Source organism: Sorghum bicolor, chromosome 1, assembly GCF_000003195.3.
Source record: "Sorghum bicolor cultivar BTx623 chromosome 1, Sorghum_bicolor_NCBIv3, whole genome shotgun sequence".
In the NCBI taxonomy this organism is placed as follows: Eukaryota; Viridiplantae; Streptophyta; class Magnoliopsida; order Poales; family Poaceae; genus Sorghum; species Sorghum bicolor.
In genome coordinates, this window is record NC_012870.2 from 70,832,162 (window position 1) to 70,859,717 (window position 27,556).

The 27,556-nt window shown below is 45.0% G+C and overlaps 2 protein-coding genes across 3 annotated transcripts; one reads left to right on the forward strand and one right to left on the reverse strand.

The window, feature by feature from the left end:
* Positions 7,079-12,346, forward strand: LOC8054301 (mitogen-activated protein kinase kinase kinase 1). The gene is made up of 9 exons (XM_002465472.2): positions 7,079-8,494; positions 9,110-9,194; positions 9,845-9,907; positions 10,041-10,198; positions 10,418-10,493; positions 10,588-10,647; positions 11,223-11,330; positions 11,465-11,728; positions 11,923-12,346. Exons 1-8 carry the CDS (start codon positions 7,458-7,460, stop codon positions 11,690-11,692), a joined length of 1,815 nt encoding a protein of 604 aa, XP_002465517.1. The 5' UTR covers positions 7,079-7,457; the 3' UTR covers positions 11,693-11,728; positions 11,923-12,346.
* Positions 21,793-26,153, reverse strand: LOC110431782 (partner of Y14 and mago). 2 transcript variants are annotated; one of them, XM_021451362.1, is made up of 4 exons: positions 25,806-26,153; positions 25,605-25,721; positions 23,060-23,305; positions 21,793-22,248 (listed from the first exon to the last, which is right to left on the reverse strand). In XM_021451362.1, exons 1-4 carry the CDS (start codon positions 25,983-25,985, stop codon positions 22,114-22,116), a joined length of 678 nt encoding a protein of 225 aa, XP_021307037.1. In that variant the 5' UTR covers positions 25,986-26,153; the 3' UTR covers positions 21,793-22,113. The 2 variants fall into 2 exon arrangements, with proteins under 2 accessions (XP_021307037.1, XP_021307036.1); XM_021451361.1 differs by having other exon boundaries at positions 23,060-23,308.

Genomic DNA, 27,556 nt, shown 5'->3' on the forward strand with positions numbered 1-27,556 from the left:
CTCGTCAATTTCGACCAAACTGTGCAATTAGTTTTTATTTTTGTCTATATTTAGTACTTCATGCATGTGTCTAAAGATTCGATGTGACGGGGAATCTGAAAAATTTTGCAAAATTTTTTGGGAACTAAACAAGGCCCAACTTTCTTCTCGCGAAACGCCGCAGATCATGTTGGAAAGGGAGCTAGTACTCACCCCTGTTTAAAAATAAAAGTCATTCTCACTTTTTAAAAAAAATCTATTTTTTTAACTTTGATCAATTATGTAAAAAATATTAATATTTATAATATATAATTAATATCATTAAATAGACTGTTAAATATACTATCATAATAAATTTATTTTAAAAATATAAATATTATACATATTTTTTTATAAATTTAGTCAAAATTAAAAGTTTGACATGCACTCATACTGTAGAAAGCAGCTCTTTGTACAGCTGGCCGCACGGTACCCCGCACCCCCTTTTTTTGCTTGTAGCTACCGTGCAATCGTACCGTCATGAGTTGATTGGACAGCGCGTTGTACTTTCTCGGCGACCTCCTTCGACGCAGGCACCGGCGCACCGCACATGGCCCTCGTTTCCGGCGGCGTCCTCTGCTCGATCTCGCTTCCAATCCCAATCCGGCAGCGGCAATCCGTTCCAGGGTCTTTCGCTGGGCCTTCTCCTGCCCGTTTCACACACTGATACACAGGAGAAATTGCTCGCGGGGTCTCGGAGATCCTCTCGCCTTTATGTGCACTTTTGCCTTGCTTTTCCTGTTGGTTGTTTGTGTTTTTTTTTTCAGAAAAGCAGTTGCCGTGATTTGCCCTAGCCACATATATCTGCTTGAGTGCTTGTGCTACTATAGCAGCGTTTTCCAGGGTGCTTCCAAGTTCCGTTTCAACAGCAGCGTCCTTGGCTTCTTGCCATCGTGCGCACTTTAGAATGGACATGGACATGGTGCGGCTGCCGCCCGCCGCCCGCCGGAGCAGTCAAGCGCCAATCATCGCCATCTTTCCTTTGCTGTTCGTTGGCATGCATGCAGAGTCCCTGGGTCAAATTAATTAACGGGATACTGTATGTTCGCAAAATCGCAAGGTAAAAAAAAAACGCGCTGCGTATAGTAGTAAAATACAGTATGATTTCCTATGCGTGGTCAAAGACTTTGGTGCGAGAAACAAGCCATTGAACATGGAGCAAGACTGCGCGTGGCTGTCGTTGAAGGTGCAACCGCCGGCCTGGAGGTTGACCACAAACCTCAAAGCGCCGGTGCGGTAGTACTAATAATAGTAGTACTCCAGTAACAGACAAGCAGCAAAGTCTCCAAGGCCTTGTTTAGGGTCTGCTCCACAGATTCCACCATGGAGCAGCTCCATAAAAAACTGGAGTTTGTGAATGTAACACTCTGGTGTTAAGCCAACTAAAAGCAGAACATGTCATCATGAGCATTGCAAAGTATAATTGTTGAAGCACATCATTATGCATCAACCTAAAAATAAGTTTATTTTTGGTTGATTGTGCTTAGGAAGTAAAATATGTTTAGTTTGTGTTTGGAGGTTTGTGTTGGTGTTTAAAACCCTTGGGTGAAAGTTTTCCGAAAAGCTTAAGGGGAAAACCCTAATTCTTTAACCCAGTTTTTGCCCCTTTTTGTGCAATTCAAAAACCAAGCAAAATTTGAAGTTGAGTTCAAAAGCAAAGTTGTAGATCTTGTCAAGATGTACAACTTTGGTGTTTTGAGTTTTTGAAGTTTCAGTACAAAATCCAAAGTAATTTTGAAAATACAGATTTCCGGAAAGTGTCCCCTTTTCCAATTTGTATCTCCAATTCAAAATCTATTTGAAATTTTGAAAAATGGTCAACATGAAAGTTGTAGGGCATGAAAAGTTGAACAACTTTCATGTTGGGAGTTTTTCAAGTTGTTATGCAAAATCAAAAGTAATTTTGGAAATTCTGATTTGCCCCAATTCAAAAATTTGGAATTTCTTTGAATTGAGTTTGAATTTCAAAACTGTTTGGCCAAATTAGCTAGTTTCCACTCAGAATCAGCTGGGGACACCAAAATATGTTTTGTAGCTCATAAAATTTTGTACAACTTTTATTTTGGTGGAATTTTGACTTTAGTTCAAACTTTGGCCGATTTTCACAAAAGACAAAAAGGGGGAAGGATAGGGTCGACAACAGTGGCCGATGTGGACCTCGGTGCCCTGTCCATCGCGGCCGCCGCCCGCGCAGCGCCGCCTGCGAGCGTGAGGGCACGCAGCTGCTTGGCTGCCAGAGTCGCCAGGCGACGTGGGCGCCCTGGGCTCACTCCTCCCTCCACTTGAGCACCAACGTGGACGACGCCGCTCATTTTTCACCGTCCACGGGCGAAGGAACCCGACGCCTTTCTCCTTGAAATTCATCGTGCTCGTTTCCTTTCAAATCAAATTGAGCTGTCCACGATGTTCGCCACATCTTTGCGAACCCAGCGCACCCCCAAGCTCGCCGCATAACCCACTCAAGCGCCGGAGCTTCTCTTTCTTCTCCAAACCCGACCGAACGCCGCCGTGATCGAGCTCCACCGTGGCCAGCATCACTCCGACCTTCTCCACTGCCACTCCTTGCTCCTTTGAAGTCGTGGTGAGCCCCTCATGCTCGTGTGCCCTTTAGTTTGCTTTCTATCCGTTTGCAGTAGCCGGTGTCCACACCGTTAGCCGCGTTGTCCGCCATGGACGCAGGCACGGGGGGTAGGAGGGAGTAGCTTGTGCTTTGTATACCTTGGTAAGTGCGCAAGGAACCGGAGATGCTAACCCACCCCACCGCGGGAGCCGGGAGCTCACCGGCGCGGAGCCGGAGCTCATCAGAGCGATGGCGGGAGGTGGAAGACGCCTCTGACGGGCGGGACCCGCCCGTCAGTGGCCGCGTGTGGAGGAGCGCGCGCAGTTCGCGCGGGGGAGCACTCGCGGACCGTCTTGGGCCGGGTCCAAGCAGGCCGTCGGTGAAGCACAGTGCTGTTTTTCTTTTTCTTTTTATTTAAAAATGTTTGATGCTTGAATTTTATGCTATAAATTGTGTAGTGATTTAAAAATAGTAAAAATTTTTGTGTAGGTTCCAGAGAATATAAAGAGTGTAGGAAAAATATTAGATTTTATTTTCTGATAATTTGTATGTACATATAAATTGCCTCTGTTTATTACTAAATAAATCTTCCATGAATTTTAATAATTTATGGGTATATCCAAAAATCATGAAATTTAATATGTGAACTTGTCTTACTGTTATCTAGCTTCAGGAATAATTTCAACTCTTTTTGATAAAGTATGCTCTGTTTCTTAATAAAACTATTTAAAATAATTATAAAAGAAATAGAAATAATTATTCCTTTAGGCTTTGTGTGATGTCTTGGATTGATTGGCAACCAGTGGTTACTTAGCATGATATGCTCCCTGGTTATGGTTTATTTCATATAAATGCTCTTTGTAGTATGATGGTTTCCCAACATTGTTTAATAAAAATGATAAAATTGGTTTAATAATAATCCATGCTTTGATAGCTAGATTAGTTTGTTTCTTTACCATGAAGGTAAATTGTACTCGAGATAATCATATTTTGTTGTTATCATCCAAGAACATGTAACCTGTCTTTATCATGCCATGAGTATATCATAATCATGCATATGCACTTTTACGTATAGAATACGCTCCGGAAGAATCTGATCCTCAGTGGGTTGCTTCCGAGTTTGTGGATCCTTCGGGTTTTGTTGAGTTGCCGAACTTCCCTTCCGGTCAAGGCAAGCCCCGGACATTAAACCCTATCCTTGTATTTTCATAAAGTTATTTATATCACTTGAGTTAATATGATGCATTAGGTGAATAGGAGTTGAGTGAATCCTATTTGCTGCATTATCTACCTTGATGATTTCAATATTAACCTTGATACTTGCTTTATGAAAATGCTTAGTATGCTTAGCCCTGCTTATTAGATAGGTTTTCATATGAGAAAGTTTGAAAGGTTGTTGTGGAATATTTTTATGGTCAATAATGCTTCAACTTGAGACCGGTCGGTGGACTTGCTTTAAGAATGGAGTCTTAAAGTAGTGTCTCCAACTGTGTCGATTAAGGACCGTTCCGTTGTTGGCCTGTTGTGATTGAGACCTTTGAGTACAGCCCACATGCGCTGGTAAGCCTTACCTATAGCTATTCCGATACTTGAGAACGGCTAACCGCGTACTGGGAGTGGAGAGATGGCGAGAGTAGCGTGTACCCACCTTACGGATCTGAGATGACCGGGAAACATCTAGATTGGCTGTAGGATGGTGGTGTACTGTACTCTTGGGTGACGCTGGACCCGTTCTTGTATGGGAGGATCTATAGAAACAGGTTGACATATGCAAGATTAAGTTCTACATATGTCGTGTGGTACTGAATCCCCAGCTGGGTTTAATGGATTCGAATCGCCGTGTTTCCTCGGATATGGAGCCTCAATCCTCGTACCATCATCGTAGTAATAAGTGAATCTTTGGTATAAGAAAGATGTGGTATGCTCATGCAAGTTTGATAATAGTTTTGGTTAGTCATAAATGATGATCTTGAGTTAAAACCTGAAAGTAGGTTTTACTCTTAGTAAGCTTTTATGCAAAAGAAATGCTTTGATCTTGTTAAAGCTTTACCTTGAATCCCTATAGCCTGCATACCTGAGTCTTCACCTCTTTTATAGTCGGTTAAGTCTTGTTGAGTACTTTTGTACTCAGGGTTTATTAACCCCTGTTGCAGGTGAACCTTTTGATAATCCTTTTGATGGTCATTGTTACTTTACTCTTGTGGAGGAGAGTGATGATGAGGAATATGATGTGTGACCTTGGGCAAGTAAAACTTGTTGTGTGATCTATGGTTTATGTAATAATAAGTTCCGAACCTTTTATGTACTAAATACTTATGGTTTGTAACCGTTGGACTTAAGTTTCAATCTATGTTATGTAACCTTTCCGCTTTTACTCTGATTTCTCTTATCTATGAAATGTTGTAATACTGTGATGCTTGATGAGGGAATTCCTGGAAAGAATGTAACGTGGATGATTCGGGTTTCCCGAGGACACCCGACAGACTTCTTGAGTCATTTGGAACTCGTACACGCCGATCGGAAGTCTTTGAGACAACGATGGGTGTATGTGGGCCACTTAATTCAGGAGGTTCTGCCACAGCGAAGTACCTCTTTAGGTGCTCTCACAACTCCACCCTTTTTCCTCGAACTGAGTGTGTGGAGCTGAAAGCGTTTGACTAAAAACCGTGGAGCGGAGCTAAAAAACAAGTTTGCGGAGCACTCCCAAACACCCCCTTAGTTCCCAAAAAAATTTGCAAAATTTTTTAGATTCCCTGTCACATCGAATCTTTAGACGCGCATGAAGTATTAAATATAGACGAAAATAAAAACTAATTGCACAGTTTGGTCGAAATTGACGAGACGAATCTTTTGACCCTAGTTAGTCCATGATTGGATAATATTTGTTAAATACAAACGAAAATATCACTATTTATATTTTGCAAAAAAATTTGGATGTAAACAAGGCCCAAAGAAAACCTCGCAAAAAAGAGTCTCGGAAGGAAGCGGGAACAGTAACATCAAGGATTGCCGCAGGAACACGGCACGCACCTTTGCCATCGTTGGGTAAGTCGCTCGTGTGGCCGTAGCAGCGAACGCTTGCACCTTGCATCATGCATTCGCTCACACTCACACACCGACACAGTACAGTGACACAGGGTCCCGTTTGATCTGGGTCTGGCCGTGGCCGGGCGGTAATGGCACGGCCAGGTCGTCGGTCGTGTGGCGGTAAAATGCCTCCGCTTTGGCCGTGTTCCTGCGGCCTGCGGGTGCGAGGCGGTTGGATTACGCGCTAGCGGCCCTGGGAACGTACCGGCCACAGCAAAGGAGGCACGCACCATTCATCTAGGCATCACAGTAGCATCCAATGAACTTCATGAAAGCTACCGAGCTGCGGAGAATGACAAATAAACCACCAGAGACTGCACCTGTACGCGTGGTGCTCGCTCCTGCAGAATTCCGCCGTGCTTTGCAAGTTGTTACCGTTTAATTGCGTGTGCTTAGGTCAGAGTTTATAGGTATTTTTAATGATATGACAAGAAGAGGGTTGAGAAATGATAAAACTCTCTTGATACAATTACTAATATGATTCATGAAATTAAATGTTTGTGAAACTGTAAAATAAAACTTTCTAACATAGTAAAAAATATTTTTTATAAAGAAATTCATATGGGTGAAAATATGTTTCAAAAAGTATCAGAATTTTTGTGTGTGTAGAACAACTTAAATATAAACACATTTTAGCTTGTTGCATTTAAAAAAAGTTAACTAAAAAATATGATTGTCAGAATCACGTCAAACTGGGTTCTGGGCGTTGGGTCTTCTTTAGTTCCACAAAAATTTGCAAAATTTTTCAGATTTTTCATCACATCGAATCTTTAGACACATGCATGTAGTATTAAATATAAACAAAAATAAAAACAAATTACACAGTTTGATCGGAATTAACGAGACAAATCATTTGAGCCTAGTTAGTTTATGCTTAGATAATATTTATCAAATAGAAACGAAAGTGATATAGTATAGTTTTTCTAAAAAAATTTAGAACTAAACAAGGCCCTAGCAAAACTGCAGACACCGTTTGGCACAGAACCCAGTTAAACCACTGACAGGCTGACAATCTATGAAGAGTATCGATGATGAGCGCGTGATTTGATGAGCTCGTCAAGCATGCACGTACTCACATGCCACAATGTCTCCCCATCTGGCAGAAGCAAGCACACTATCGGCTGTTCAAGCTCATCAGCCCACTGACACATGATTACTTTTAGAATATTGGCTGCGCCTCTGGCCACGTGCCAAGCCATCAGCAGCTGAGCTCGCCACTGACGTTTGCCCTCACGTCAGCACCGCGATCTGCCGCCCTAGCGCAACGACCCCGCAGCCATCACTCGCCGGGACCGCATCCTGCCTGCCGTCCGGCGTCTCCGACGAAGCTTTTTTTACCCCGCGCCAGCCGCCAGGGGTGCCAGCGCGGGTGCGCCGCACCGGCCTCGGCCGCATCCCCGCCTGATCACCGCGGGCCAACCAAGAGGCGCGCGGCGCGGGGGGGCCAGCTGCTGTGCTGCCCGCGGTTGCCGTGTCGCGTCGCTGACCCGACCACCGGGGGCCGCAGCGGCGAAAAGATGCGAGTCAATGCGGACAACCGGACAACGCTATCCTCCTCCCTCCCTCCCTCCACATCTCGCTCGGCCCCCCTCCACGGCTCCACCTCATCACCCACCCAAAAACCCAAAAGCCCCAGCCGCGGCTACGAACCAAACCAGAAAAAAAAAATCCCACCCGCTTGCCGTCTCCCCGCGTCCCCAAGCCGAGCTCTCGCTTTCGGCGTTGCTCTCTCTCCTCGGTCCTCGCCCCCGCCCGCGTCTTCCAGGGCGCCCATGAGCTGAGGCCGCCGCCGATGGGGCCGCCCCACGCCGCGCAGGACCCCGTGCCGTCGCCGTCGCCGTCGGACGGCAGCGGCTCCGGCTCCTCCAGGCGCCGCCTCCGCCGGCTCGACCGCCGCAACGCGTCCAAGCACATCGGCTACACAGCCCCCAACTACTGCCAGTACCCGCCGTCCCCGCAGCCCGCCGCCTCCGCGCCGGGGTCCGGGCCGGCCTCGCTCGCCGCCTCCGTCGCCTGCTCCCTCGACCTCGTCAACAGCTTCCGCATCGGCGGCAGCGGCGACGGGGGCGGGGACCTCCGCTTCCTGTGCGAGAGCCTCGGCCTCTCCGGGCCCGACGACTTCGCCATCCCGCTGGCCGACTGGGAGGCGCACAAGGCCGTTCGCTCCTCCGCCTCCGCTTCGAGCTCCCCCTCCTCCGCACGCCCCAACCACGACTCCCCTCAGCGGGACTCACCGCTCTGTCAGGTGGGTGCCGAGGAGCCCGCCCAGGCTGCGGACGCCGACCCGGAGCTACCGGCCGCAACGGGGAGGGACGGCCCAATCGAAGCTCCGGAGCGGCCGGCACGCCTGGATCCGCCGCCCGAGTCCACCTGTCCGGATGCGAGGAGGGCAGCTGGGGAGGGAGGAATCAAGGGCGTGCGCCCGCCGCCGGTGCTCAAGCCGCCGCCTTCGATGGCGCTGCCAGCTGTCTGCGGGGTGGGATCCACGTGGGATATCTTGCGGTCGTTCGCGCCGGATGAGAAAGAGGACGCCCCCGCGAGCAGATCTGACCGTCGTTTTGGACACCGGGATGCAGTGGAGAAGGATGACGACGAGAATGCGGCGGTATTGTTAAATTTGGACGATCTTGGGCTGGAGGAGTCGTCTGAGGGCTTCACTGGCACTTCTTCACTATCAACGACCAACGATGACGAGACCTCAAGCACCACCACAGAATCCATGTTCTATATCTCGCCGAATGGGAGGTTTAGGAGGAGGATCCGGTCATGGAGCCGAGGGGTGCTCCTGGGTAGTGGCTCGTTTGGGACAGTCTACGAGGGCATCAGTGAGTAAGTGCTCTAAAGACTCTTCCGTGCTGTTTAGTTGCTTGGAACAATCAATCTAACATGCTACGCCCAGCATAAGGTACAGCTAGAAGCCTCCATTAATCTGGGCTAGTAAGTAACAATTGAATTAGTTACATGACATAGTATTCTACAACTAAACCAACATGATCCTAAATAATAGGCAAAGATCTCAACTAAAATCATTGTCACATGCAATTCGATGAACCATTTCCTCAGTCACGTGGGATCATGACATATTAGTGTGCCAAAATGTTGCACTCTTGACTTCTGGATCGCAGAGAATAATTTGATAACCACTTGACTTTTTCTGTTCTTTTTAGAACCTTGATTTTATTTCGATTTAGAACTGAGGTTAAGTATTTTTTACTTGATTATGTGTTATTTGGTCATGATAACTTGGATATTCACCTCTGCTAACAACGTACATGAATTTATTGTCCTGGATGAAGCAATTCAGCATTTGTTCTTTTTTTCCCTGCCAATGTGCAATAGGGATGGTTACCTTCACTATTTATAGCCTGCTCTATTTTTTCCCTGTTGCAAGCCTGAACCCTGAAGTCTCTTACATGCTTTTCTGCTTCTGTGACATATTATCAGTGAGGGTGTCTTCTTTGCTGTCAAAGAAGTAAACTTATTTGATCAAGGGAGCAATGCGAAGCAGTGTATCATTCAGCTTGAGCAGGTTCGTTTCACTATTTTTTTTCTTGATAGTATGAGAGATTTAATCTATTACTGGCAATTTCCCATCCTATCATGAATTGCACCTTCCATGTTCTTCAACTTGAATGGCACAGTTCATGATAGGTTGAAAGGTTATTTAGGACAAGTACATCTGTACATGTGAGCCATCTCATGCAGCAAATGCCCTATAGGATGTTTTTAATGTGAAGGACAGAGGGAGTTGAGATTGAGACTTAAGACTTAAGAGAAAGAGGTCGTTCTTTCGTAAAGCAACCACCTCATATATAAGCTAAAATTTAATACTATAAGACTACTCGCGCATCATTGTATAAGTTGTTTCTGCCAAACTCATATTTTTTGCTTTCTTGCATTTCATGCACAAATTAAGGGATTTTGGAATTACTATATAACGTAAAAGACAACCCATTGTAGGGGTTGTCTGTTAATTTGTCTCAGACTACATGGTAATGCATGAGTCTAAGATAGCACCAATGTTTTTTTTTTCTGCTTCCATTGTGATTTCCTGATATTTGATCTGTTGGTCTGTGCGCTGTTAACCTTAAGATGGCTCCACTTGCAAACTATGCCCAATTTCCTCAAAAGACAAGTGTTGCAAAATCTGACCTCTTTTATCTTTCTTAATCTTTCCAGGAAATTGCACTTCTGAGCCAGTTTGAGCATGAGAATATAGTGCAGTACTATGGAACAGACAAAGTAAGTAGCTTCAGTTTATCATGCTGTTGGTATAATATATGTATGCACAGAAATTTATTGTTTTCTTCATGCCCCGTGTATGCAAGCTTAGGCTATTAGATTGATGACCCTCCCAACTGTGTTACTATTGCAGGAAGATTCGAAGCTTTACATCTTTCTTGAATTAGTGACCCAAGGATCCCTTGCATCATTGTATCAGAAATATCGCCTGCGTGATACTCATGTCTCTGCATATACAAGACAGATCCTTAATGGGTTGATTTACCTCCATGAAAGGAACATTGTTCATAGGTAATGAAATTAGATTAAGTTCTTATACCTATAATGATGCCATTCAGTGTAACAAATCAGATTACTGTAAATAACAAATATGGACAATTATATTAAATGAAGCCCTGCAAGCAATGCCTTACCTGTGTTTTCCACATTGATCTGAAAAGTACTGCAGAATTATATCAACTTACTATTGTATATATACGTATGTTCTGAACTATGGTTTGAATATTCCAGAGACATTAAATGCGCAAATATTCTGGTGCATGCCAATGGATCTGTGAAACTTGCAGATTTTGGACTCGCTAAGGAGGTTGATTGCATGCTGCAAACTTTGTCCTTTTTTGGTTCAATTTATCCGCTAACACTTTCTCTGATACAAAATTATTTTATCATTTCCCTTCCAGATTACCAAATTCAATGCAGTTAAATCATGCAAAGGAACTGTTTATTGGATGGCACCTGAGGTAACCACCATAATCTCTGACTTGAGATTAGAACATTCTTGTATTTTGTTTGCCTTATATTTATCTTCAGTGATTTGTCTAGAATAATCATCTCTAAGTAATAATAGACCTAAATTATTGAAATATTACTTGGAAGTAGTGCCCTATCCCCCCCTACCTCAGTGATGTTATTAGGGCGTCCCCAATGGTGTCCAGTTCGCTAGCTCGGAGCAGTGTCTCCCCAATCAGGAGAGAGAACAAGGAAATTTACCAAGCTAGCGTGTGCATAAGAGCCTAGCTCACATGTTTCCCGAAATTTTTCATGTCGCTGACATACCTGCCACTGTCTAATCTTTTAGTTTTAAACGCTGTTGGGGACACCCTTACAGATCTATCAAAAGTTGGTTATTAATAGAGTAGTAGCTGAGTTGATACTTTAGTGTGATTAAGTGACGATTCATTGATTTGACATAGGCATCATTTCATGTGAACAAAATGTGCTGGCAAACAATCATGGTTGTGGATGACAGCGTGTACAATTTGGATCTACACTTTAAGATCATTCTAGATGGAAGCACTAAAATCTAAATTTTCAGGTTGTCAATCCAAAGAAGACGTATGGACCTGCAGCTGACATATGGAGTCTTGGTTGCACCGTCCTAGAGATGTTGACACGCCGAATACCCTATCCTGACCTCGAATGGGTGAGAACATTTAGTACTAACTTCTGCAAATTCGAGTTGCTGTTTTCAAATTATATGAGTGTGCCTATATGTACATGATTTTCTGAACTATTGGTATATGCTTAACCCCATTCTTCTTGCTACTTGTTATGCAGACACAAGCTCTATACAGGATTGGTAAGGGGGAATCACCAGCAATTCCAAATGCTCTTTCAAAGGATGCTCGTGATTTTATAAGCCAGTGCGTAAAATCCAATCCAGAAGACAGACCATCAGCATCCAAACTGTTGGAGCATCCATTTGTAAACAAGTCAATAAGATCAGTACGGTCTATGAGGACGATATCTTCACGATCAAATTCATCTACACGTGGCATCAATTAATGGGTCGTTGATTATCTATTGGACAGTGGCAGAATGGTAAGTTAACCTTGTATCTTTTTGTGTCAAACTCATGCTAAGATTTTACGTACGTGTCACGTTGAATGGTACAAAGCTTGTGTCTGGTCTTCCAGTCGTCAGCTTCTCTATGGCCCACTAGGGCGCCACTTGTTGCTTTTATAAGTGCGTGGTTAATCTGACAATTTGACTTTCTTTGCTTGTGCGACCTACAGATATTGGTCCGCGCAAATCATGCGGAGCTAGCCGAAAGGGAGTGTTGTTTTGCCTGGAGCTAGTATTGTCAACGCTCAACAGCATTGTCGTGTCGTCAACCTCTTAGTGTTTCATTAGTTGATTCTTTGGCATACGTTCGCGAGGAAGATGTCCTCGTTTGAGCCGCCGGCTAATATTCTTCTGCCTGGATAGAGAATAGTGAATGTGCATTTGAGCGCATGAGTTGTAGAGTGAGAACGGGGTGTGTAAATAGATTGTCTTGATGCCAATGATATGTTGTCATGAGAAAAAAAAAAGAAAGAAAGAAAGAAAAAGTTCAAAGCTTTGGAACTGTCAACAACAGTTGTTAGATTGGAATTGCTGTCAGCTTTTGTGCTAAGACTGGAAGCATACGGCTATGTTATCTGTTCCTTTTTCAATCAACGGAACTTCCCAGAAAACTCTTCGATTGGCTGCCGTTCTCCATTTGGCATGCGAGACCATATCGCTTTCGGCCAGCCGTAGGAGGATTCCTTTCTCACGCGTTGTTGCTTGACTTGGCGTGTGTAGCCCGTAGAGCGCTTACTATTCGACCAAGAAAAACTGTATATTCACCGTTGTACGCTGCTTAAGATTCTTGAGAAGCTCTGCCTCTTTTTTTTGAAAAGTCTGCACTTTATTATATCCAGAGAGAAACATTTACATCATGAGACACCAGTTCTTGTACAAACTCTGGGAGGGGATCAATCCAAACATGCGACCGATCCGGGTCCCAATTCAACCCAATTCGAGCAAGCTCATGTGCACACCTATTGCTAGAGCGTGGCACATGAACAACATCAGCTCGAATAAAATTCATAGACATCAGAAACTTTGCTTCTCTAAACAACACGCCACAAGCTGAAAAATCATAAGAGCGGGATTGTAGAGCATCAACAAGAGTTGTCGAATCAGTCTCCAAGATGATCTGGGACAAACCATGATCTATTGCTACATACAAGGCAGCAAGACAAGCCTGGGACTCAGCACTCAATGCATCATGTACCACATTGATTCTACCTGCTCCAGCCACCACTGAAGCACCTGTGTGATCCCTCACAATAAAACCCCAAGCACCTTTCTTCTGAGTCTTTAAAAAGGCTCCATCAAAATTAATCTTTAGAACATCAGTTGTAGGGGGAACCCAACAAGAAATCCCACTTTTCCACTTAATTGGTCTGTCCTGTGTATGAAGAGTATCAACATATTTCATAGAAAGCACCTTGTGAACCATCTCCTCAGTAGATATGATTTTATCCCCAGCATTCGCCTTATTACGAGCATCCCACCAAAACCAAAGAAAACCAATCACTAACAATGTTTTATCCTCCTCGAGAGAAAGAATTTTGGTGGCAACCTGTTTTGCAGAGTTAAGATCAGTCAAAGTTAGACGAAGCTCCTCTAAGTTTAAAGCTCTCCAACATTTCTTGACAAATTTGCATCTAAGAAAACAATGTCCACCATCCTCATTTAGCCTCCAACAGACAGGACAACGTGTATCAATATCCATTCCCCGACGAAGAATATTCATGCGAAGGGGCAAGCTATTATGTGTAAACCTCCAGAAAAAAAGTTTCACCTTCGGTGGACAATGAAGCTTCCAGATCTTGTGCCAATTGTTGTTACAGGAAGAAATCAAGCTAGCACTAGCTTCTCCAATTTGCCTTCTTTTTGATAGTTCTTTCATATCTGTAAGAACATGATATGCAGATTTGACTGAGAAGTCTCCCTTAGGATCATAATGCCAGGCCAAAGTATCCTCCATTCCATTTTTCAGCGGTATAGAAAGAATGTTTTTGACATCTGCTTCCTAGAAAATATCAGTTACCAGATTTCTGTCCCATTCACCAGAAATTGGATTAATTAGTTCAGAGACCTTATTTAAAATTGTTTGTCCCCTAGGCGTACAAGGTCTTCTAGTAACACCCTGTGGGATCCAAGGATCTGTCCAAATATTGATTTGAGTGCCATCACCAACCCTCCAAATAAGTCCATCTTTTAGTGCTTGTACCCCCCGAACAATGCTTCTCCATGCATAAGAAATTCCCGGCTTCTCCACTACTGACAAGAGATCACCATCTGAAAAATATTTAGATCTCAGAACCCGAGCACATAGAGAATCAGGATTTAGAAGAAGGCGCCACCCTTGTCTTGCGAGCATAGCTAAATTGAAAAGGTGCAGGTCCCTATAACCCAAACCACCTTTTTCCTTCCTGCAACATAGTAATTCCCAAGATAACCAATGCATTTTATTTTCCTTATCCTGCTGAGCCCACCAAAATCTACTTATCATGTTACTGATTTCATCACATAGAGACTTTGTCAGATCAAAACAGGACATTGCATAGCTTGGAATAGCCTGTGCGACAGCCTTAATAAGAACACCTTTGCCCGCCTTCGATAAAAGCTTCTCTTTCCACCCTTGTATTCTTTTCCAAACTCTTTCCTTCAAATATTCAAAAGTTCTTTTTTTCGACCGCCCCATATAAATTGGGAGTCCCAAATACTTCTCATTTCGTGCTTCTGATGTAATGCCAAGAACTGACATCAATTGATTTCTCTCTGCACTTCTGGAATTTGAACTAAACATAACTGAAGATTTCTCTTTGTTAATAGTTTGCCCCGAGCAATCCTCGTACAATGAAAGAATATTTTGCAGATGATATGCACTCCATTCATCAGTTTTCAGGAGTAGCAGAGAATCATCAGCAAACAAAAGATGATTTATACTCGGTGCATTTTGGCACACTTTAACCCCAGTCAACTCCCCTCTAACTTTGGCTTCATGTAGCAAACAAGAAAACGCCTCAGCACAAATCAGGAAAAGGTAGGGAGAAAGGGGATCACCTTGTCTGAGTCCACGTTGGGGGGAAATCTTCTCTGTTAGTTCACCGTTGACCTTGATGCGATAAGTAACACTTGAGACACAATTCATAATAACCTGGATCCATTCAGCATGAAAGCCCAACTTAAATAACATCTTCTCCAGGAAGGACCATTCAACACGGTCATACGCTTTACTCATATCTAATTTGACAGCTGCATAACCATCTGATCCCCTCTTTTTTGTCTTCATAAAATGTGTCATTTCATAAGCTAGAAGGATATTATTTGTAATAAGACGCCCCGGTACAAAAGCACTTTGATTCAAAGAAATAATCTCAGGTAAGATGACCTTCAGTCGATTTGATAGAACTTTCGATGCAATTTTATACACAACAGTACAGAGACTGATCGGTCTAAGGTCTTTTAACCTTTCTGGTTTTTGCACTTTTGGGATCAGCACTATAATAGTTTCATTCCAACCCTCAGGCACAGTGCCACCATTTAGCAGATTCTTCACTTCTCTTACAACATCCTCCCCAACAATATTCCAATATTGCTTGTAAAAAAGGGCTGACATAACCTTCGGATCTCCTAGGATTGAACACTTCGACCAGGCGACCGCCGACAACGCCAGGGAACTCGAAATCAACTGCATGGAGGAAAAGCGTTTGAATTCCTGTCTCCGAACAGCAAAGTATCTCGCGGCAGTCAGGCGATACTACAACAGGAACGTCAAGGACCGTTCCTTCGTGGTCGGCGACCTGGTACTTAGGTGGAGAACAAGTCAAGAGGGAATGCACAAGCTCTCCACTCCCTGGGAAGGACCCTTCGTGGTCGCTGAAGTCACACGACCCACGTCCTACAGATTGGCATACCCAGACGGGACACGCGTGCCTAACTCTTGGCACATAGACAAACTTCGACGATTTTACCCATAAGTTCTAATAACTTTCGCTTGTAAATATCTTATAATTGTCAATAATAAAGTTTTCTATTTTGCCTATACTTTGTTGCACGCAGAACTCTTGGCAAACCTTCTGCAATGGAAGCTCTTAACGACTACAAAGTCGAATACGGTGACACGTCACTCAGAAAATTGTACAGCGCTCAAAATAGCAGTCATGACAAAAGCAAACTTTATTACAAACTTTACATATACAAAGTTTACAATAAATACCCTGACGGGCAGACGCTAGTCTACTCCTACAGTCTACCCTATCGGCCTAACTGCTCGGGCTGATCACCCGTTCGGCCCTGCTGCCCGGACGAAGGGGTCGGGGCCACCGGCGCCTGGCTGGTCGAGACCGCAGGCGTCGACCGCCCATCTCCCGCAACAGACGCGCCCGACAGCTCCCTGGCCGACCTGTCTGAGCCTGGCTGGTCGGGGGGAGTGGCTGTTCCGCACAGATTGATGTCGCCGATCACCATCGACGACAAGTCCAGCAGACCACCCCGAAGCTCGTCCGCCTCCTACGGGCCGACCTCCTTGGGGTACCCCTTCTCCAGCCTGGTCAAGTCGACCAGGGGGTAGTGGGCGCGCACCATGCTAAGGACATGCGCGCCGGCAAACTCACCAGCGTCCTTTACAAATTGCTGGAGCCAGTCCCACGCCCGCTGCGCCTTCTCCACCGGAGTCAACTTCGGCGCGCGGGGCTGGCTCTCCGGGAGCTCGGGACTGATCAGATCCAGGACCGGGGATACTCCCTTCCAGATCTTACAGCAGTTGACCTTCCAGGAGTCCCGGTCCTTAGCCAGCTCCTCCAGATGCTTTTTGGCGTTCACCTTGAGCACTGCAAGTCAGGCAGGACGTTATCTTCGACATATCAAAAAAAACAATGGGGGCGACAAGCGGCAGATAACGAGGCGGTGCGTATTACCAGATAGCTCCCAGTCCTTACGACCCAACTCCTCTCCTGCTCGGCGCCCGGACTCCAGCGTTCCAGCAAGCTCTTGGCTGAGCTGCTCCTTCTCCTGTCGGAGGCGCGTCACCTCCTCCTCCAGGTCTAAGTGAGTCATAACCCGGTCAGCAAAGCGAACTACACAGCTACGCGGAGGTGCTTGGAGCGCGTGACTAACCTTCTCGCTGACGGTACTGGTCGGCTAAGCGACGGGTAAGCTCGAGACGACGCTCCTCTTGGGCATTCATCTCGGCTACTTTCTCCCCAACCTCCGATCGCAGCCGGTCTACCTTTGCGGCCAGGGCTTTGTTCTCGGCCACAACGCCTTCTATCTGGTCGAAGCAACGTTTTCGGTACTTCGCCGTTTTCATCGCGCCCTACAAAATGAACATATGACAACCAAGCAAGACAATGCACAGAGTGTACGACAGTGCAAAGAACCGCTTACCTTGACTTCGTCGACAAGGCGTTTGGCCGCACGCTCGACCCTGGTGGCCTCCTCGGTCTCGGCAAGCTCTTCATGCCCGATGAAGTGATCCCCGCGTTGGCGCCACACATACACGTGTTGGCGGCCATCGCGGGGACGACCTTCAATCTCCTCCACCTCGTCGTCGGAGGCCGCCTGGGTTTCCTCCTCACCCGTCGTATTGCCCCCGGCAGCAGTCGAAGGCATTACTGGCCCCCGGGCTAGACCAGGGGAGCCTGTAGTCGAAGCGGCCCTTACTCGGGGCGGCGTGGGGGTTTCGCTCTCCTCGGCGGGAGGGGTCGGGCCTCTCCTCTCCCCTTCTGTGGCGTTCGTTGGGGGAGGTGCCTCTGTAGCCCCCTCAGCCCTAGCCGGGCTGCTCGACGTGGTCGGTGCCGCAGCTGGGGGCTCCTCGGTGCTCACAGGCACGGTTGCAGCCGCAGGCTGCTCCGTGGTCTGTGGCGCCGCGTCTTCAGCAGCACATGCAGGCTCACCCGTCTCCTGGCCGGCGGCATGGCCAGGGTTGACATCCGACGCCGCGCTAAAAGAACAAAAGTATAATTAAAAAAAAACAAAATAATGCCAAAATACGTAAGTCAGACACTTACAGGTCCGATCGACGGTGGGTCGCGGTGAACCTCCTCCTCGTCCGCCCAATTGGCACCTGCCCTCCCATCTCGACAACGCGCGGTGCAGGAGGGTCGCTGGCCACCCGACCAGTAGTGGCTGGCGCACTATCTGGGCGGCTCCGAGGTCGTTGAACTAGCACGGTGCGGCCTCCTCCTCGTCGTCATCGTCAACAATCCGCACGAGCCGACGGCGCTTCGGCGCTTGGCTGCTCTCCGCCGGCAATGTTGGTACCGGCAAAGGATCCGCTGCCAGTGGCCTTTTTCCCGCCACCATCTCCTCGGTGGTCGGGGTGGGGCGGGCCTGGTCCTCACTGCTGGTGTAATAAGTACACCGAGCAGCGTCCTCCTCTGGCGGGTCCTCTCCCGCAGGATTCTCCATCCCCGGTGCCAGTGATACATACACTATGCACCGGTCGACTTCGCCGATCTGCAAAAGCAACAAAGATAAGTCGGTTGCAGACGATAAACGAATCCTAAAACAAAATAATTCGCTACATACCTTTGGTGCTGGTCGTCCTAACTTGAACGCTTGCATCCGATCACTGCCACGGATGAAGCTTCCGTCCGCGAAGTTGAACAGCTCGTTCAACAGCTGTTGTACCTCCGCCTTCTCCAAGATCTCCGGCCGCATCCTGGTCGGGTCCACGCTTCCGGCATACTCGTACGCCGAGTGCACCCTCTTCTGGCAGGGCATCACCCGGCGACAAATGAAGTTGCCGACCACGCCAAGCCCGTCCAGGCGCGACCAGTCGATCAGCTTCATGAGATCCGCCACTTGACCGTCGAACTCCGGGCGGTCGGTCCAGCTCAGCCTCTTCTCAGGAATGTATCCCACGTCGCAGAACGTGGAGCTGCCTGGTTCCTCCCTGATGTAGAACCACTTCCTATACCATTCGGTCAAGGAAGTGTTCCATGGACAGTGCAGGTAGCGATTCTTCATTCCATCACGAAGGTTGAGGTATACTCCACCTGCAACCTTGGAGCCTCCAACCGCTCCTTTCTTCCTCAAGCAGAAAAGATAACGAAAAAGATCGAAGTGCGGCTCTATGCCAACATAGGCCTCGCACAGGTGGATAAAAGTGGAAATGAGGAGAATTGAGTTCGGGTGCAGATTGCAAATCCCGATCTCATAATACAAAAGAAGACCTTGAAGAAAAGGATGAACAGGAACCCCAAAGCCCCTCTTAATGAAATCTTCAAACACGACGATCTCACCGGCGCGAGGGTCCGGGAAGCCCTCTCCTTCCGGCGCTCTCCAGCCGCCGAGCTCCGAGCTGTGCAGGAGTCCCATGTCGACGAGGTCACCGAGGGACTTGGTGGTGCTGCGGGATTTCTTCCACTCCTGGGCCATCAGTTCGGCTCTCTTCTTGGAGTCGCTCTTCGCCATTGGAGGTGAGGAAGTGGACTTGGTTTACGAGGACGAAGGTGATTGAAGGAGGCAAAAGAGAAAGGCTTGATGGCAATGGCAGGGTAAGCAGTACGGGCGGAACTGTCCAGCTCTTGTAACCCGCAACTCCATCCCTCCCACTTCCTGTATTCTCGGGAAGTGGGCGGGCCGTGCGGCGGATACGGTATTTCGGTTTTCAATGATTATAGGCAATTGATGCGGCAGAATTTTCGTACCAATTGATGGTTTCCTTTTCTCAAACCACGCAAAGGGCGGCTGTACAGTTGCCAGGCGCAACTTTTCATGCATCCACCTGACACACCATCAGAAGGCCTCGTCACGTCAACTTTAACTGGGAAGATTTTTTCAAAAACAAGAAGACAAATATGGCAGAGCTAACAATCCGGGGACTGCACCGACCACCGAGCAATTGATGCTCGGGGACTGGTCGACCAGTCTATCAATTCGGATGCAAAGGATTGTACCGACCACCGAGCACCTGACACTCGGGGATTGGTCGTTTAGTTTATCGACTCGGAACTTCAAGGACTGCACCGACCACTGAGCGCTCGATGCTCGGGGACTGGTCGCCCAGTTTATCAGCTCCAAACTTTAAAATATCGCACCGACCACTGAGCGCTCGATGCTCGGGGACTGGCCGTACAGTATAGCAACGCAGAATTCTAAGGAGTGCGCTTGGTGCTTGGGGCCTGGTTGTCATACTTTTGTACACCCGGAGACTGGTCGATTAGTCTATCCAACTGCAGACGGACTGGTACTTTCAATTTTTTAGACCTTGCTACAAGGCTTATACTTCGCCTTCCAGCAAGCTCGGGGACTACATCGGTACGATGCATCTGGCGATGCATCTCAGTTACAGAATTCCTTTGAGGACTTTTCTTTTGACCCTGGCACCACGTGCCTACGTCACCTACTACCAGGCTCGGGGACTAAGTGAGCACACTTCACCTTGCGGTGAATATGCTTGCTTTTTTGAGAATAATACCTTACAAAAAAGTAAAGTGAGCACACTTCACCAGGAAAGAAATCTTTTTAAATTTAGAGCACCATGCATTCTTCGAACAACTTGCTTCTTCGATGTCAATGTTGATCAACTGTCTTTTGAGTTGGTCAAAATACTGTTGCAACTGTTCGGGCAATTTTCCTGAAGACGTCAAGCCTCACTGGTCGAAGAAGCTCAAGACGGCGTGTTACATCACAATACATGGTGCTCGGGGACTAGCTGTGGGGGTATAAACCCCTATACCCTTACGGCTAGACTTGGGCCAGGAGGCTTGGCCCATTACGAGACGAGTTCAAGGCTTGATCCGACAGCTTGGAGTTTTGCGCAAGGAAACAAGATGTGGAGATCAAGCAGGATTCTAGTCGGTTAGAATAGGAATTGATATCAAATTATCTATGGCAATTGTAACCGACTAGGATCAGTTTCCAGATCTGTAACCCTGCCCTCCAGACTATATAAGGAGGGGCAAGGGACCCCCCTAGGACACATTATCTCTCAACACAATCCAATACAACCAGACGCAGGACGTAGGTATTACGCCAACTCGGCGGCCGAACCTGGATAAAAAGCTTGTCCGTGTCTTGCGTCACCATCGAGTTCGTAGTTTGCGCACCGTCTACCGATAAACTACTACCGTGGATATACCCCAAGGTAGACTGCCGACTAGCTTTCGTCGACACATACCATCCACCCCTGGAGCCTTTAGATCTCCCATACTATCAAGAGCTTGTTTTATCTCCTCATCCCTATATTCCCCCATTAAATAGTTGTTCATATCAGTTGTAACCTTCTGATGCACCTGATTGAGCAGTTCTTCAAAGCGAGCACCTGCATGTGACTCAAAAAGGGATTTATAAAAATCAGTAATCAACAGTTTGAGCCCACTTGTATCCTCCACCACGCCACCATCATCCTTCACCAACTTATTTATTTTATTTATCCTTTTCCTATCAGAAGCGTATTGATGGAAGAATTTTGTATTTCGGTCTCCTTCCCGAAGCCAGTGAACATGTGCCCTTTGGCGCCAATACAATTCCTTCTGGTCTTCTAACCTCTCTAATTTGTATCTGAGAATTGCCTCACGTGAAACATTTTGTCCATTAAGCATCCCTTTCCTGCAAGCTTCTAGATCTCGACGTGCTCTTTTAATTCGTTTTTCCAAGTCCCCCAGGTTGTTCTTGCTCCAGTCCCATAAATCTGTTGACACTTGCTTGAGAGCATCTCTCACATTACCGGTTCTAACCTGGGTTGAAAGGTTCCAGGCATTTTCTCTTGGTAACGAAACAAAGAGGCAAATAAGACGAGTCTTAGTCCATGTTTTATGGAAGTGTCATGCACATTAAATAGAGTGCCACATAAGTAAAATTGCTGACTTGGCTTTAGATGTGTTTATAGTCTTGGTAACTATGTCATGAAACTATATATTGAGACTGACCTAACTGTAACACGTGTGAAAGCCACGGAAGAGAGGCGGGGATAACTCTCTAACACATCTAAAGCCGCGGAGAGGCAGGGGCCAGGGAGCCAGGGACAGAAGCATTCCGGCACTCTTCAATCAGTTTCAACCTAGATAGCGAGATGAATTCTGGCCATGAGGGCGAAAGTAAATTCTGATCCAGTGTCAAGAGATTCCCAGAATTAGCATAGTATACTGAAGTTAAACCACACTGTCACAATAATCGGTTGAATTATCTCACTGTGTGGTCTTTCTGACAAATGGGTCTTGCGGTACAAATCTTGAAACTTGGTGAACATGAGATAACAAATGTGCGGTGAAAACACCTCCATCCTTCTGCGCAAACCCACATCTACCAGACTTCTTTTCCAGTAACCAACACAGGTAATGGAGAAGCCTATGGTAATTCAGTGCACCTTGGAATTTGGATCAGCACCCTGGTGTGGTCGCGATGGCTCTACTCTACATCAGAGCCGAAGTCGATTTTGTCTAGGCCTCAGGTGCTCTCTTGTCCTCCAAAAGCTTCAGCTCCATACGCCATCCATCAATCTTTTTCATCTTTTCCAGCGTGTCAGATTTCAATTTTTCAGGGTCACCTTGTAGTTGTGCTTCAGCTAACCGTATCTGTTAAAAATCAAGATAGATTCATCCATGTCAGCTCATCCTGCTTTGGTTCCTAAAATACACCTTAGACTCAAGTATTAAACTTTTTAAATCAAATAATCTACCAATGAATGTCCTCTACTTAAAATGGGTTTACTACAAGGCACAAAGGCTCTCAAACAAGTGAAATGTCACTAATGGAAAAAAGGCCCAAACATTGAGTGAAATCTAGACTAAGGCCAGTCTCAATGCATAGTTTCATGACACAGTTACCAATATTATAAACTAAGTAACCGAGCCACAGGAGTTTCATGGGGATGAAACTCCTCTCTCATCTGATGAAACTCCTTCATTTAATGACCCCGCCAAGTCAGCAATTTTGCTTATGTGGCACCATATTTAATATGCATGACACTCTCATGAAACATGCATTGAGACTAGTCTAAGCACCGAGAAGGCAGGTCCGTACATGTTTAAAGAACATGTGGAATACCTTAAATGCGCTAAAACTAGAAAGGAAATTACAGTTAATAGACACTATTACGTTGGATTCTCAGCACTCAGCATGAATAAATCAGAAGGTAGAAGAAAATTGATTTTAATTAAAAAAATGAGGCCAGGTCTCAATTCTTACAATAGGTTTGCAGGAAGACAACTTTTTACTATCATATTTGATTTAAAGATACTGAAAATGAAAGCACACAATTGAAGTTTGCTATAAGCAAGATCAAATCCAACTTAATATTTTTAAAAAACTACCATGCCCAGACCTGACACATTCATCTTTTTTTTCATAGAAAATATGCAGACACAAGAGAGAGCAAGAGTAAACCTTCTTCTTCAGTGCACGAATTTTCTTATCTATATCTGGAGCAGATGATTCCGGTTGTGAATTGTTTGTACTATTTGTGGACGGCGTTGCATGTGACTCAGAAATAGCAATGCTACTTATCTGCTTTGTTACACTTTCCACTGAATCCTTCTGCTTATCCGCTTTGGAAGAAAGAGCCTTGTCAGTTTCTCCAGCATCAGTTTCCTCTATATCCGTACTCTTTCCTTTATCATTTGCCGAACTGGCCTGCTAACCCAATAGGCGAAGAAAAAAATTATGGGAAATTAAACACAAAACCTTTAGTTTTTAGAAAATTTCATTGTTATATATCTTCACAGAACAAATTTTATTACCTCATTAAACAATCAACTAATCATGCAACCAATTCAAACTGACATGTTTAAGAATTCTACACAAACAACTAATTTACATCAGGGGAGCTTGGATGCCATTTTGATATCCTCAATCAGCAACAATTAACTTTGGTCATGTGTGGTTAAATGAGTTCATAACATCGATTGGCACACTAAAACTAATCTGACAACATAACCCATTATTAGTCCAAACAGTTAGTTTAGAAAGTGGCATGCCTTATATCTATTCTGAGTTCAGAAGATAACATCATAACACATCATGAAGATGCACATACTGTGCACTGAGTTGCCTTGACAAAGTCCTATGTTGAAATTATACTCAGAATATGAAGTTTCATGAGGAAAATGTTAAATATCTTGGGTGATTAGCTAATGATGCAAGTGTCAGGACTATAACAGAGGAAAGAGGAAAAGAACTCTGATTACAAAGAGATGGTGTTTTTATATAATCAAAAATAATATTGATGATGCATTTTTTAAGATGCATTTATACCATATTCCATCCATCCTAAATCATAGGCCGTTTTGGCTTTTCTAGATACAGAACTTTTGCTATGCACCTAGATATATGCTATGTCTATATACAACACACACAGTAAAATCTATGTATCTAGAAAAGCCAAAACAATCTTTAATTTGGAATGGAGAGAATATAATATTTCCCAACTTTGAGAAAGCAACAGAATTGAATCATACATTCATGGAGAAACATGCTGATCCTCAATCAGACCAACCACAACATTTTGTAAAGTCATAAATAAACTCCATGTCCTTTACAAAGTACTCCTTCCGTTCCAAGTATAAGATGTCTTGGCTTTTTTAGATACATAGCTTTTGCTATGCACTTAGATATACACTATGTCAAGATACATAATATAAATAATGGATCTAGAAAAGTCAAAATATCTTATAATTTGGAACAGAGAGAGTACATGTTATGGTGGCGGCTAGGGTTGAGAGGGCGAGGGGGGGCAGCCATGGGGGCTTGCCCACGGCCGAGCAAGAGAGAAGGCTTTTCCTTCTAATTCCTGCTTGATTAGACAGATTGATACATCTCCTCTCCTTATATAGAGAAGCTTACTTGACCCCTAAGCAAGAAATCCTTATCTCTAATCAACCCTAACTCTAATGTGCTATATTGCCAACCCAGGCCTGACAGGCCCATGACATACGCCTCTACCAGCACATCTTAGGGATTTAGGACCTAAAGGCAACCAATTCCATGTTGCTGCAAGGCTCCAACTCCATTTTGATACAAAATTTGTCAGTGCGTCACTCTTTCACAAATCATAGAAACCTTACTCAAACCCACATTTTTCTTAATAAGATCCCTATGCTTTTATCCCCAGGACAGTGCATGAAGACAACACATACAATCATGATGGTAGCAAGAAACATCATTAGGAGCGCAATGGAAAAAAATGTGGTGTGTGTGATTGCATTGTAGCAGTTACAGTCAATAATCGGACAGAAACAGATTAGCAGAGTTGCTCCAAGGGCTTCTAGTACCTGAAGCCCTCAAGTAACACTGCTTGAGCACCATAATAAAGTGAATGCAGATAAAATAATGCGAGCTATTTCCACATGATGAATCACTAATCAGAATTGATGTTACCTAATTGGTTGAGATGACAAGATTGACAAATTTTAGGTCTGATAAATGGAATACACAGTGAAAATTGTATAAAGGAACGTGAGATAGCCACTGCATTCTGCTAGTTTGCATAGCCTTATGAGCTATAGCAATTTCAATCAAAAGAATTCCACAACATATTGCGTCATTAACTTGAGACATGATATATAAAACTATATTGAAGAGTTCAGTGTAGCAATACTGACCTTAATCATGTATTGCTGAATGCTAATTATTGCTACACCCAAGCAATAAAACTACTGCAGTACAAAAGTCATCTGAGAAACTGCATCCGGTGGAAGCATTGTTTAAGGGCCGACTTTTGCCTCAACAAACTATTGAGTACGGCTAGCTAATGCACGAGGAAAAGGGTCAATTCCTCCCTCCATCACCAGCCCAACCCCATTATTGGTTCTCCAATGAACAGTTTGTAAAGGCAAGAACTCTACCTACGATGAGCAATCCGATTCAACCAAATCTGACGGTTTCCCTCGCATCCATGGCGATACGAGCACAGGCACCAGACAGGAAGCCGTACCTGCTGCCGTTTCTCCTTCCTTCGCTCGTTCCGCTTGGCCGCCTTCGTCTTGGGTTTGGCATCGGCCACTAGTGCCGGGTCGTACCCCGGCGGCACGTCGGGCCCTGACTTCCTCATCTGTGCCGAGCTACCCGATAAGAAAACAAAATCGAATAGAAACGCGGCACTTGGTGAAGCTTGGAGAAGGAGACGATGACTCACTAGGGCGCCCTTGGACTGGTAGATGGCGACCTCCTCCTGGGGCACGTAGCCGGCGCGGATGCGGATGGCCTTGCGGAGCGTGCCGTCGGGGCGGCGCGTGGGCGCGATGATGCGCTCGCCTTCCTTGGGGATGGAGAGGAGGCGCCGCTGGTCGCCCCCGCCGTCGCTGGAGGTGGCCATGGCTGGGGTGGCGTGCGTGATTCGGATGCGGGGATGGGGAGGAGGACGAAGGCTGCGGCGACGGCGGGCACAGGATGGGTTTAGGGGAGTCGGGGTGTCAGAGCGAAGGCTTGAGTTGAGTCGAACACCGGGATCGGGCCACCGGAGTTGTGCTTCTGCCCTTCCTTTTTCTTTTTTTTTCATGTAATTTTCATTTATTATAACTAGCAAATACTCCCTCCGTCCACGAAAGAATCAATTCCTAGGATCGGTACCAAGTTTGACTAACTTTATAGAAAAAAGTAACAACATCTATAATATAAAATGCACATTATATGAAAATATATTCTATGATGAATCTAATAATACTAATTTGATACTATAAATCTTAGCATTTTTTTCTAGAAATTTGGTCAAAGTTTAAAAAGTTTGACTTAAGACAACTCTAGAAATTGACTCTTTCGTAGATGGAGGGAGTATGTTGTACGAGATCCCATATACTGGTTAGAATCTAACTTCATAATAATCATTGTTGGACTCGAGTTATTCTGTCAAGAGCGATCTGGTAAGAAGAAAAGTATGTCGGAAAAAATGACAATTTGTGAGAAGTAAAAAGAAAAAAAAAAGGTTTAAAAAAATGTTTCGCTCCTTAAAATAGACAGAGATGATAGCTCTGTTATTCTTCATATATATTGCAAAAATACAGTTATGTTTTAGGACATAAAACATTTTAGCTGAACAGTATATTTGTTTTGACTATTTTCTTTATTTGGTTTTGGAATATAAACCATCGTAGGAGTATTGATCAGCAAGCATGGTCATGCATTGCAACAAGACATATATCTCGTTGTGCGGTCATCTGGACCAATTCATAATGATTATAATGAGATAGCATATATTTATTGAATTTAATTGGGTTTGATTCAACTTTCAAATAAATCGAATACATTTCATAGCCAATAATAAGTGTAGGTAAATAAAGGAGTAATATCGTATAGAAAATTAGTTAAAGATTAACTCGCCAGTTATTGTCTACATTTGTTGTGGCGTTGAGAAAGATGAAAAGCACACATGCTCAAGTGCGTAGAATCACGATATGCATGGTCTCAGATGTGACGTCTAAGATTTTGCGATAGAGAAAGGCACTTAAACACAACTAAAATGTAGTATGTATTAAAGCTCGAGTAGAGGATCTAAATGATAGCACATGAAACATAGATTTTATACATGTGTTGGCCCCTCGTGAAGAGGTAACACCTTACGTCCTGTGTTTGTGGATGTGTTATTTGTGTGCCACAAGTAGGGCTAATGGAAGGAAATAAATACCGATTAGGCGGATCCCATCCCATCTTATGGGGCATATATCAAGGCTAAGGGAAGGAGATAAATATTGATCAATATGCTCGAAAGGATATATGAACCAATGTGGGGATGAATAGTCAGTAACCACTAAAAACCAAAGACACTAGACAAATCTCATTAGCAACACAAATAGCCCTAATAAAGCTACTTCTAGCTATAGGTTTGTGGTCTATAGCGACAAGCAATCAAGTCAACTCGAATAAAACTACCATATGGCCAGTGAGCTAACC